Raw genomic sequence first — 13301 nt, 5'->3', positions numbered from 1 at the left:
GGACGACGGATAGTAGTGAACCTTTGTTTGATATGCTAACTCGCTTGGCCGAAGGGGGACAGAAGATTGAAGGTTGGTTTCTTGGCGTTGCTGAACAAATGGCACTACTGTACAAGCTTAGCATAAGAAGTAACATTCCCCGTGTGGAAACGTCAGTGGCGCTGTCGGAGAACCTCGAAGTAACTGTCTGTGCAAATGGTCGAATCGTGCCTCGCAGCGTCTATGCCGGGGAGCCGAGCATTGAAATGAACTCGTTTGATGACTTGAAATGTTTGATCCGGTACATTGAAAAGCTTAAGCTGTGCCAGGGATGCCCTGCTGAAAAGTACCCGAAGATCGCATCATCACTGGTGGCCACAAAAGAAGGTGAAAAGTGGAGATGCAACACCTGCACTGTATTGAGCTTTAACGCTACATGTGCTCAATGTAGGACCTTGAACAAGCTTTTTCTGCAGCGTACACAGCAGCGCGAAGACTGCAGGAAAAAGCAGAGGGTTTGCTTGAAGTTGCTTCGGCGTAGAGCAATTCGCGCGACCTCAAGGCGAGAAAAAATGAAAGAAGAACTTGTTTTGATGAAGAAGCAGCTGAGTGCCGTTACGGAGGAAGCACTTGACAGCACTCCTAGTGTTCTTCCAGCCAGGCAGCAGTTGGCCTTTAAGACAGCTGTCATGGCAGCGAAAGTGAAGTCGAGAAATGGTCGGTGATATGATGCCGAGTGGCTCATGACATGTCTGATACTGCACGTCTCAAGCCCGAAAGCCTACTCTTTGAAAGCTGCTTAAAGGCAGCTTGACTAGTCCCACCTCCCCATACAATAGCAGCAGCAACATGACAAGAATTCACACAAAAAATGCACTTGTTGACAACCTTAAAGTAGATACACAGAGCAAGGCATTAAAGAAATGGGAATTTAGCTGATTCATAAAAAAAAAAGGCAGGATACTTATTTCGAAAACATAAAATTAAGGTTAACATTCATAACAGTTGAAATAATGCGTATTTAGAAATGTAATGTATGTAATGTAATACATAAAGCATCACCCGATTGTTCGAAGAGGTCCCTAATGGCAGTAGAAATTTGAGACTCATTGAACGAGTATTTCAAGGCAAAGAACGGCCATTTACAACGCGCGCCGCCGGCTTCCTGCTGCACAGCAACGGGCTAACCGTGGCCGCCGCGCCGTCTGGTGAGCGGAAACGAAACGGGGCCACGCATCTACGGCAGCTGCCGTGGGAGTTTGAGAACTGGCAGGATCTAGTAACATTGCTGTTGCCGGCGTAGCGGGGGCATCTTGGGGTCCGTTTGGCAGCGTCACAAATCGCGCACACCACTGCTCGCAAGCGAAGCGAAATGCAGAAATGGTGAACAGGCGTGAGTGCAAAAAGACGCGAAGACGCTTGTGGGTGCATGTGACTGGTCATGTGGTTTAGTTCCCCGCAAAGTGTTGCCAGCCCACACGGCGCTGCCAGCTTTTCTGTGGAACGCTGATGGTTTGTCAACGAATCGTTTCTATTGTATGAAAACAAAACTGCAGGGCGCATTGCAAGGTAAATTGCTCTTTATTCATAGAGCATCGTTCGCCCTCTATCAAAGGTTTGAAATGCTGCTTTCGAGACCGTGTTTCCCAAGCGGTTCGCATTCATGCACGCGGCGGTAATTTTTAAACGCGCTCCATAGTTTCGTCTCGCGTGGTTTCGCTTTAGTTTCGCGATCGTCGTGGCAGATCGCAAAAATATTTGGCTCCGGAAGCGGCGCGCGCGCTTTGGGAGATAGCTGTTGCCATGACTCCGCTGCCTCTGTGGCTGATGTTATCGATGCGTCGAATAGCAGTAAATCAGAGAACGACTACCTTTCATCGGACCCCACAGATAAGTCGACTTTACGATTCCGCGTATAGGTAGACTCCGATTATAGGTCGGCCCTCGAACTTTGGAAGGTCATTTTATGAAAAAAACGTCAACTTATAATCGGCAATATACGGTAATATGCGCTGTCGTGTTGCCGGCACCTCTTGTTTCGTTTACTCCAACTTAAAAAAATTCTGGGACTTTAGACACACAATGTAGGCGCTTTGGCCAGAGTGTTTTCTCGTAATTGTTGACAATATTTTGCTGTTCATTAATTTTCTCGCTTTGAGCTGATCAGTGTGTCCGTATGGTGTGCAGAACCTGCGTGCCCAGCTGGAGCCTGGTGAAGAGGAGAAGCGAGACCCTGCAGTGGTGAAGCTGCAGGAGGAGCTGCTGGCCACACTGGGTGACCTCGTGGCCCAATGCAGCTTTGGCAGCTGTGGGGCACAGCCACGGCGCTCGGGTGCAGCGGCATTTTTGCTCGAGCAAGGATGTGCACAGAGCTGGCTGCTGCCTGGACACCGGCTGGTCACCATCACCACCAGTGGCTGTTCAGGCCGTCCAGCCCGCCAGGGCCTTTGTGACCGTTGTGCACTCTTCTGTCAAGAGCCAGGTATAGCACCACTTTTCTTCAGCATTGCTGGCATCTAGAGGGTAAAGCATTGCCAAATCAGCGAGGGAAACTCGGCACATGCTCTCAACATTGTGGTGGCACACTGCTGATCCACCAGCAAAGAATTTTGTTCACTTTCATTTATTTCCAGCACCTTGAAAGCCCCTTTTTAGGGGTTTTACATGAGAGGTGGGCAACAATGTAACAGAGTAGATGTTTAACAATGTCTTCCTTGAAGAAGATACTGCAAAATACATCATTTAGTAGTGATAGCAGTTGTGATTGGCACGACAATGGTCATCAAAGAACTTTACCTCAGTAATTTCCAGCTGAGTGATTCTTTAAAGCTTGCAGTGGTCTGTACCAGTTCTGGCTGCAAGTATAGCTGTATGCACTTGCTGATTTCTGTGATATTTCTGTCACGACTTTTGTTTCTGTAATAGGAATAAAAATCACACAGTGCTGTTCACATAAAATTAACATAAATGTTGCAGGTCTGCTTTGCATTTGTGTTCATTCATTGCTGCATCCACTCACAGCTCTTCTCTGCTGCTTGTGTGTGTTTCGCACTGGGAAAACATCCATTGCTTTCTATGCAAAATGCCTACTGCTGTGTTCTGATGAAGGTTGCATCAATAATATTAGATCTACGAGGCAGCTCTTGTTAAGTAAGTTGATTTACTGTCCAACTTGAGTCATGAACCATTCAAACGTGACACGACCAAAACACATGCGCCATCCAGAATCCAAGAGAGCGAGGACATGGTGTGGATGAAAAACTCTTGTGAAGATAGGTTGTGACCTTATGTAGTGCGCGCATTCAACCATTATTGTAGTAATTAGTCATGGGAATCTTCATATTCAACAGGTCTGTAGCATTTATTTCAAGCTTGTGTTTTCTTCAAGAAGGTTACACTGTAGCCCACAAGAATGCTCCCCTCCTTCTTAAAAAAGAAACTTGCACGGTCTCTTATGCATTTGCCTAAGATGACTCGAAAGCAAACGCCACCTTCTTCTACTTTTTCTCCTGAGTTGATTGTACTGACCCCACCGCCCCTATGAAAGTTTTCTGCACCTCACTTGGTTTTGCACTGCCTCTGGGATCGGCCCACCTTTGACAAAGCAACAATGTCATGTGATGACGTCATCAGGTGACATCACATTATGTTATGTCATAGGGATGTCATGATGAACAACTTGGCAACCAGTGACGTCATGATGCATCACTAGTGTTGATGTTGACACCGCGATACTGACAGTCACTTTTCACATTTGATGAAGCATGTAAGGCTTCTACCTTAATACTTATTCACTGGCGCTGTGAAATGTTGACTTGCTGATTCTGGCACATGTCAATCTTGCAAAAAAAAGAAGTCCCCCTTTACCACAGTGGCATTGCAATTTGACGCAAGACCATTTGGGGGTGTGGGAAAGGGAACTCCGAAATGTCATTATGCGGTTGAGTTGATTCAAAGCTGCACTGTACTTACACTGTACAGTCCTGTATATTATAGTGCTGCAATTTTAACATGCTTGCAAATTCTTCTCTTGGTGTTGTTTCTGCAGCACCTGTGCATGGGGAGGAAATGAGTGTGCAGCAGCAGCAGCAGTACCCCCTGCAGCAGCAGCAGCAGCAGCAGCAGCAGCAGCAGCAGCAGCAGCAGCGACGAAGGCATCAGTCAGAAGCTGCAGGTCGTGCATCTGGGTTACGTCGCCTGCCAGTAACTCAGGATGACCTTAGCCTTGAGCGCCGTGGGTGAGCTTATGTTTCTGACCTATACTCCATCTCACCACTACTGTTCAGCACTACCAAAGCTACGGGGGGTAAGGAAGCCACCTACTTGTGCAGCAAAACATAGTTGCAGATAAATTGGCTTACAATTGGCAGGGTTGAGACATTTGTGCTTGTTTGGCACGTGTTACGTCACATCGATGCGTGATATGTTTATTCTTCTTCGCATTGATGTCGTGTGCCTTTAATTGCTGTATCAGTAGCAGCCGGTAACTGCGGTTACAAATCAACATGGGCAGCACCCATGCAGACGCGACCGCCTGCTTCGATCCGAACTTGTGCTTGCTGTACACCCACTGCGCTGGAAGCAGCAAATAAATGGTGGAATGAGTAATTGGTTTGTGCCATCTCATGCTGAGCACAAAGCATGAGGCACATTTTACCATTATTTGCGAGACCAGCTGTTCGTTTAGCCATGCCTGCTAAGCCTAACGCGCTGAGAATTTGATAACGGTTTGTGAAATTAGCGCAGTATAGTTGCGAATACATTGCCGTCGAAGTGTCAGCACAATAATCTGAAGCAAATACAAGCGTGAATTCGTAACTTACGGGTCACACAGCACACGATGACGACTCGATAAATTCGAAGCGGAGGGCACCAGCTGCTGTGGATGCAGCCTTTTTTTTTTTCAGCGATGCTATCTGTTCGCTTTACTCGCCCTACGCGTTTGAGCAGATGACACGACGCGGGTGAATACATATGGAGGGGCTAATCGCCCTTCTTATTGGCTAAGGGGCCCTGTAGCTTTCACAGTGCTGAAGGGAACTTCTGAGGTGGAGTATAGTGTTTGTTTGCTAGCCAGTGCCAATACTGTTTCATGTTATCAACAGAAGGCCAGACAGGAGGCACACAACCAAAAGCTATTTGTACATGTTGAAGCACATGTATTCTTTGTGACATATGCATGCCCTTTCCTCCTCTGTGCTGGCACAAAATAATTGGTCTTCAATCATATTGTCTTGTTCTGAAGTTCAGTTCAGTTCAGTTTATTTAGCATTATTTTTCAACAATACTGTTAAAGTACAATGATTCAATATTTTCATACAATGGTAATGGTCAGCACAAAAAAAAATGCAAATCTGATTAAAGAGTGAAAAAGATGCAAGGACAGGAATTAAAAACTGCTAAAATGCAGCTTGACGAGATTCCGGACCCTGAGCAGTTTGGCCACAGACATGTGATCATATAGAAAAAAATAAAGTACAAGAGAGCAAACATGAAAACTACAAGCAAGCAAAATACAAGCAATCAGCAAATGTAGCAGCAAAATGCAACTACAGAGAAAATGTAAACTGGCAAACACTGAAAAATAAAGTGTACATATGGGATATTAAAAATGCGAAAAGAACAAAGTTATGCAGATATAAAAAAACACTATGCAGAAACGTTTCGCATATTGAAAACACAAATACATGAACAGCTCATGGGTATACATGTACATAAAAAGAGCAAAATGGACTTCTAATCAAACCATATATTATAAAATGTCAAAAGGAAAATGAATTTGTATAAATAATATGTACACAGTAAAACAAAGAAATAAAAAGAACTCATGATTTATTAATCACATTCAGAGACGCTGTCTGGGGTTTCTAATTAAACATTCTTTGCACTGCTTCTTTGTCAACGTATCAGCCGTAACTTTGTTGTTTAGGAAATTCAAAAAAGTTTGGCATGATATGGCACTTTTAAAACCATAATTCGTTCATGAATACGGTACTATATACCGTGTGTCTCTTTGCCTAATGCAACTGCTTTTCTGCAGCTGCTTTTCTTAGTTGACATAGTGTGAGAAACAAAATGTTTCTACTCTTCAAACCATGCTTGTATTTACCAAAGTGATTGAAATTGTACAGCTGTTCTATTTGGAGTACGTTAAACGTTGTGAATAAGCTTGATGTATGAGCATCATATGGAACACCTGCGATATGTCGGATTGCCTTCTTCTGTAGCCTGAGCAATTTTAGTTTGTTCTTTTGCGTGGTGTTTCCCCAGACGAGGGTACAGTAATTGATGTGCGATAGAAATAGGGCATTATAAATAAGGAGTTTAATTTTTGAAGAAACTATATCTCGGAATTTCCAAAGTACTCCACATGCCTTGGCAACCTTTTTGGTAACATCATACACATGGGAATCCCAGTTTAAGTCTTCACTGGAAGTGACCCCCAATATTTTAACGTCTTGTACCATCTCAATCATTTTGTCACCGAGGTGTAGGTCTACGCTAGTACATACATTGGAAGAGAGACACTACTAAAGACTATGGGTGTGCGAATATTCGAACTTTTGAATATTTTTCTAATAGTGTTTGCTGTTCGATTCACACTGGAATTTGACTATTCGAAGTATTTGAACTTCCGGAAGATAAATAAAGTCAATGTCCGATTTTTCGAACTCTCCAATGACGGCGAAATCGTCCAAAAAATTTAGCAGTCCTAAACAATGAATTCATGCTTTTTTATTCCACTCAAGTGGTCAAGTCGCCACAGCCACATCTGAAATAGCTTTAATGCCTCCCAGTACACTTATCAGGCATTTTGGTGCACGCCCAGGCTCTCGTGAATACATTCGGTACCTGCCACGAACCCTGCTCAACTACATGCCAACCGCAAATTGCGAACTTACGTCTTGTCATGAGCGCCGCTGATACCAGCAAAGCGCGAAATAGATTACGGCTCTCTTGCATGGAGCATTTGGAAACGATCACACAGAACACAATTACTGTGGCGAAAGAGTGGATGACTTGTCCAGCTTTCCCCGATGTGTGTGTGCACGTTTACGTGCGCACACGCCGAATCTCTACCAATACGCAGCATTTGCTTGCGCATGAAGCCGATTGTTCCTAGTTGTGTGCAGCACATTGCCAACCCAGCTGACGCCGTCATTGCCGGGGCACCTGCTATACCGTACGCACGCGTTTGCCGTGATAGCGTTTGTTCTGATAGGCCTAGTTATGACATGGCCACTCTGTTCCCGATCGCTCATGGGCGCTGGTGAGCTGCTTTCGTTCGTGAAGGCATTGGTGAAGGCAACGCGTCTGTGCAGCACACTTAGCGGTCTCGCACAAAGAGGCAGCATAAACGGCGGCGCGCCGCGTTCGGGTCGTGCACATACCATTACGCTAGGCCTCATGCACTACTGAACAGTTAGCTGAAAATGCTTATCATAAGGGTTGGGTGCGTTTGCCGCCTGCCGCCATCACGCCTCCGTGCATTTCCAGTGAATGCCGTAAAGACATCACCGTACTGCGCCGTGACAGTGGCCCCTTCAGATTTTCGATATGCTTCACACCATCACATTCTGGCATTGCGGCAAGGCTGCCTTTTGGACTCTGCTACAGCCGCTAGCAGATTGACTTACGAAAGCGCTGGCTCGAACCTACGAGATGATAGACACGGCGGAGGTGGGGGCGTTAATGCCGTTTTGGACCCGAAATTTGGACAGAAAGTCTGAAAAATCGAATGCTGAAGAGTTTCAGCGTCCGAAATTTCAGATGTTCTTATACGTTGGTGTCTATGGGGCAGATTAGGAACTCTAAACTCGAAGGTAGCACGCCCTTGACCGCCACATCAGTTCGGCCTCCACAGAAGTTGAAGGAGGGGGAGAGCATCATAGAGCAGGTAGCACAAAAAATATGTAGACACAAGCCGGGAACATAAACACGAGATGAGCGCTAACTTCAAACTAAAATTTATTATCAGAATCCACGCCTATTTATCAACTAGTAAAGATCAAAACACCACATCGTCATCCAAGAAAGTACATCTTATCCCACAATGAATAGCATGACACCACATCATCTTGATCGGCTCTTACAACAAAAATGATACACACAAAAGGCAAGATAAGCTAAAAACTGAACGCGAGCGATTACGGTATGCGTGCTCAGACGAGAGACTTTTATCACGCGGAAAGCGTAGGTGCCAGGGCTGCTGTAAGGGAAGCTGACTCACAGGGGTGTAAGCTCAGGGAAGGCTGGCTGACACACTCGACATTGTTCTTTTAATCGTTCGTTTGTGCTACCTGCTCTATGATGCATTCTTACAAACTCGCCCAGATTTCCGTTCTCTTGAGGAGGAGAGGTTGAGGAAATAGCGTTTTTTCCTTTCACATGTAAAGTGGTGTCGACACCACATTGGTTGCATCAAATGATGTAAATAAATACAATTGACCATTTGCAAAAATCTGCAAGGCGGCTTTCCTGCAAGGTTGTTTTCCAACCAAAAACCCTCAATCCCAGACTGCTTTTCTCACTCATTCTGTTTTTGCTTCTCTACCCCCTCCCCCCCCACCCCCCCGCCTTTTTTTTTCTTACGAACGACGGCTGCCTTGTCCACCTAGCGAAGGCTGAGGGTTCGTACGAGGCGGCCCCACAGTAATTGTTGGGGAAAGAGGTCGTTTTGTCGTACTCGCGTGCCTTCACTGGAATTAGGAGCGGTAAAAGTACAATGAGCGAGAAAACCAGTCTGCGACGGAGAGCTTTTGGTTGGAAAACAACCTTGCAGTAAAGCCGCCTTGCAGATTTTTGCAAATGGTCAATTCAGCCTCTGCATTGCCTCATTCATGATAAGACAACTAGGGAACACCACCTCTCTAGCGCTTCACCAACCTAGCCAAAAGAAACGCTTTCATGTTGCTATCTCATTAGAATATGCTTAGAGATCCTCTGCAACTGTTTTTCTGTAATTTCACTTTGACGTATTAAAAAAAATATTTGACAACTATTAGAAAAATATTCTATTCGATTCGCACTCACATTTTAATATTCGAATTCGCTTCGCACTCAAAATTTTGCAATTCGCAGAGCTCTACTGAAGACCCTTTCTCCTTGGATTTTGCTTGCATTGCACAACACAATTTTTTAGGCTTGTGCGAATATTCGAGCACTTTGAATATTCGAACGAATAATACAGTGTTCGAATTTGCTTCGATTCGAATTTAGATTATTGAAAATTTCAAAGTATTCGAAAGGAACGAATAGGTGTATATTATTCCGCTTGTAACCCCCCTGTAAACGTGGTTTCACTGCAGTGCAGTGGTGCTGTACCGTGAAAACATTTAAAAAAAAATCCGCACTGTCCGTTTGTAATCTCCTGTAAATGTGGTTTCACTGCAGTGGAGGGGTGCTATACCGTGAATACACCTTTCCAGGGAAAATCTGCGCTGCCGCGAAGCCCCACTTCAAGGTTAAATGAACATATTACCCTCTCATCGATTCATCATTTTTTACTTGTTGTACCAGCTTATATGCTCCAAGTGTAGTAAATTTTAAAATGTAACATACTTTACAGGTTATCACTTGCATTCTACCGAAAGCCAAATCCTGCTACTATTCAGAGTTGCTTCCACTTCCTTTGAACCAAAAAGAATGACATTTGCACATGCCTTGTTAAAATTAAATGCAGGTTGGTTGGGTCATGACAAATATGCTCGTTTTTCTTTATAATGTGTGATATATACTATTCGATTCGATCGAACAAAATCACCATTCGCTTCGAATTCGCTTCGAACCTAAAATGTACTATTCGCACAAGCCTACAATTTTTATCAACTCCCCCCCCCCTGCTCAAACGAAATGGAAGAGGATGGACAGATTAAAAGAATAAAGGAGACCTTTCCAGTTTCTTTGACTGGAACTGTCTAACTGCTACAGCAGTTACCTGCCAGTTATCACCGGCACCCTAAACTGTGCGAGAGACTCCTGCATTTCTTTGCCGAGTTCCATAACTGTATTCAACAACATTGATGGTGACACAGTAATAGCAACAATATAATGACATTCACTTGAGAATAGTGTGTGGCTGCATGCACATAATGCAACAAGGCTACGCCGAAGCTGTCAAGGCAATTTAATGCAGAAGGTTAGGTCATATTGTAGCTGCACTTGCTGTAGGGAAATGAGTGGCAGTGAGGGTCAGTGCTTTGTATTTGTCATAAGCTGAGAATGATTGATAGGATGAGGAGGTACCTTGATTATAAGTAACTTAACAAAAAGGGTGGACTAGTGCAAAACACAACAAATCCAGTTTTGAGCTCCTTAAATGCTGTCTTAATAAAATTCTACATGGCCGTTACATTTCATGTGTGCTTCATGCATTATAAATATGAACTTGCCCCGCGCGAGGATTAGTTAAAGTTTATTATGATACGATTACCTGCCTAATATGGTTAGGACAAGTATCCAGCTTCCCCCTAGAGCTTGAAACGTTAGCCTTTCCTGGTAGCATCTTAGTTCTTTTTGCTAAAAATGTTGCCATACAAAGGAGACAAGCTAATCGTCAAGGAGGAGTGACCTTTTCTTCTTTCCCTTGGATTAGGATTTCAGTGGATTATTTTATCCATTCATTATTCATCCAGAGGTGGTGGCCGAGCAGGGCTGGTGCTGCGTCATGTGTGTGGGTGCTGGTGCTGTGGCTGGGCTGAGGTGCTGGTGCGACGGCCTACGGGCAACACTTCCTGGCTGCTACGCCTGCAGAATGACCTGTTTCCTCGTGCAGCCACCAGCACTGTGAGTGCTCTTTTCTGTGCATGCATATCTACAGGGACAGGTCACACCGTTGTGGCCCAGTGGCTGTGGCATTCCACTGCCACATGAAAGGTTAGAGTTTTAAGTTTGACATTGCCAGTGGGAACACAACGCAAAAATGCTGAAGTGGAGGGATTGGCACATGGAAATTTAGTATATGTCTCCTGCTTGAATCTGGCAAGTCATTTCTGGCAGAACCGTACAGTACTCCCGTGCAGGGCTAAAAATGAGAGGCTAAAGGCTGTGCAGTGAGTGATAAAATCAGTGATTGTACTTGTGCCAAACAGAGCCAAATGAGATTTGCTGTGCTGTCTTGATAAAATTGATGGAAACTGCACCAAGGGAGTCGCAAATTTTGGTGTCATCTACCACCGAAAATTGCAATGTAAGTAAATGAGGAATTAACAATGGAAACATAATAAGGAATTAACTATTGTATCAAAGTATCTTAAGATGTGATTGGCAAGTATTGTATCAGGTACATTTCCTCTGCTAGTATCTTTTATCTGGCTATCAGATACTTAGGCCCGTATTCACAAACCAACCTTATCTTAGTGCTATGAGGCGGCCTTTCCTAAGGAAGGGGAAAGTGTAAGGATAAGAAAAGGTCACAGTGCGTTTCATAAACTCGCCTTATTTGGTTTTAAGGCAGCCTTATGGAAGGTGACCTTGTCGTCATGAGGAACGAGCATGCGAGCGAGGCTATGAACTTTTACTGGTTCATTGTTGGTTTATTAGCAAGAAAAAAAAGCTGGATGCTCCTCAATACAATAAGAAAAATGCAGGAACGCATACCCGTGCATGTTTCGGTAAGAACACGCCTCGTCTGGCCGCGCCGTTTGCTCCTTTTCTTTGTTAACGTTTTACTGTTGTCATAGCAACCGGCGGCTCGCGTAGGCGCACCGGCACGGGCGGAGACAGACGCGCTGGTTCATGAAGCGCTGGTTTCTACGAGGGCACCGACAGGCGCTTGGAGTTGCGAGCGGTTTTTGTCCGTCTGCCTGCGTGTGTGCGTGTGTGGCTGTTTGCGTGGATCATACATACACTGGTTATTGAGTGCGACAGAAAGGCGGAAATTGAATTTCACTGAAGATCCGGCACTGCTCATCGACTTCAGAGAGTCGCATTGTGATAGCGAAAAATAGTGATAGCACGCGGTGTTAGTAAAGGACAACACGAAAAAGTGGGAGCAGCTCAAAGCAGCAAGAGCGACGTGCGGCTGCTCACCGAGCAGCGGCTACGTGAGTGCAAAAATGGGTAAAAAATATCCCATCCTGCAGTGAAACACGTTGGCTTCCATGACATACCCTGACAGATTTTTTCACACGTTTAATAATGCCGAGCAGTGTGGAAGTCACCATTCACAATTTGAAAAGTACATGCGCCTTAGAAACAGAGTGCCACCAGCAGATGAAGGAGCGGTGGCATGAGAATAGTGGGGGCCGTTTCTAGCGGCAAGCTCGGGGACATGAAGGGCTCACTTCGAGAAGCGGAATCTGCTCAGCAACACATCGTCGCTGAACTCTTCTGTGGAATTTTGATGGTTGGCTAACACTCGCAGTGTTAATTGCACATATTGACGCCGATCGCGTACGTCACCTTTTCTTTTATGACATTGTAAAACTTCTTGCATAATCAGCCATTGCATGCCGCATAAGTAGCGCCTTAAGGTACCTGCCGGGCTACCTTATCGAACACCACCTTATCACGGCGATAAGGTTAAGGAAAGGTTGAATTGAGGCGTAATGTTTGTTTATGAAACGCGTTAAGGTGCCAAAAAGGGAAGGAGGGCAAAAGATAAGGATAAGGTTGGTTTGTGAATACGGGCCTTAATGTCTCTGTATTGTATCTTGATACAATTGCAAAGTACGTATCGTTTTCCAGCAGTGTGACACACTCCATGTGCAGTTTGGAATGGGTGCGAGGGTCTGTGCAAGTAGAAAGGCATCTCCTTTTTTACTCAACACTGCCATGCACTAATTTGTGTGCTGGAGTGCAGCATAGGCAGCTTGTATGCCCTATCTTGCTGGTAGCCTGAGGCAAGTGCAAAGGCCAAGAGAACCGAAATAACTAGAGCTGTGTGAATAGCAAAATTTTTGGTGCAAAGCGAATTCGAATAATAAAGATAGAATTCAAATCGAATTGAATAATTTTCGAATAATTTTCGAATATTTCTCAAGTATTCTTCGAATACTTCGAAGCAAAATTACAGAAAAAAGCTGCAGAGAATTCCTAAGTATGTTCTTACGAGACAGGAACAATTACAAGTCACAAACATGGTCAAAGAACAAATTTATTCCTAAGGGAGGATGCGGCTTTCGTATCGTGAAAAATAAGAAAAAAAAAAATTGATTTTTGAAAATCACATTTTCAGTTTCTGTAGTCCTTTTTCCGATTCCAAAATATCATCACTGAAAACTATGTAGAAGTGCAGTAAAAAATTTACTGCGAAAATTACTGCGGAAATCGCAAAAAAAAACCTATGTTAAAAAAAATTATAGTTGCGCAACGGCGCAACC

At 44.4% G+C, this 13301-nt stretch overlaps 1 protein-coding gene across 2 annotated transcripts in view; it reads left to right on the top strand.

The window, feature by feature from the left end:
* LOC119382455 (tuberin) overlaps nt 1-13301 on the top strand; it is a 122180-nt gene that overhangs the window by 67186 nt on the left and 41693 nt on the right. For both annotated transcript variants that reach the window (XR_005181536.2, XM_037650164.2), the window contains exons 19-21: nt 2167-2461; nt 4028-4217; nt 10614-10764. Coding sequence is in view for 1 of the 2 variants with exons in the window: in XM_037650164.2 (XP_037506092.1) it covers nt 2167-2461; nt 4028-4217; nt 10614-10764 (636 nt within the window). In the remaining variant the exon portion in view is untranslated. The remainder of the gene's footprint in view (nt 1-2166; nt 2462-4027; nt 4218-10613; nt 10765-13301) is intronic.

The sequence above is a fragment of the Rhipicephalus sanguineus genome, chromosome 2, assembly GCF_013339695.2.
Source record: "Rhipicephalus sanguineus isolate Rsan-2018 chromosome 2, BIME_Rsan_1.4, whole genome shotgun sequence".
Lineage (NCBI taxonomy): Eukaryota > Metazoa > Arthropoda > Arachnida > Ixodida > Ixodidae > Rhipicephalus > Rhipicephalus sanguineus.
The sequence above is the reverse complement of the archived record's forward strand: the minus strand, read 5'-3'. Positions and strand labels throughout refer to the sequence as shown.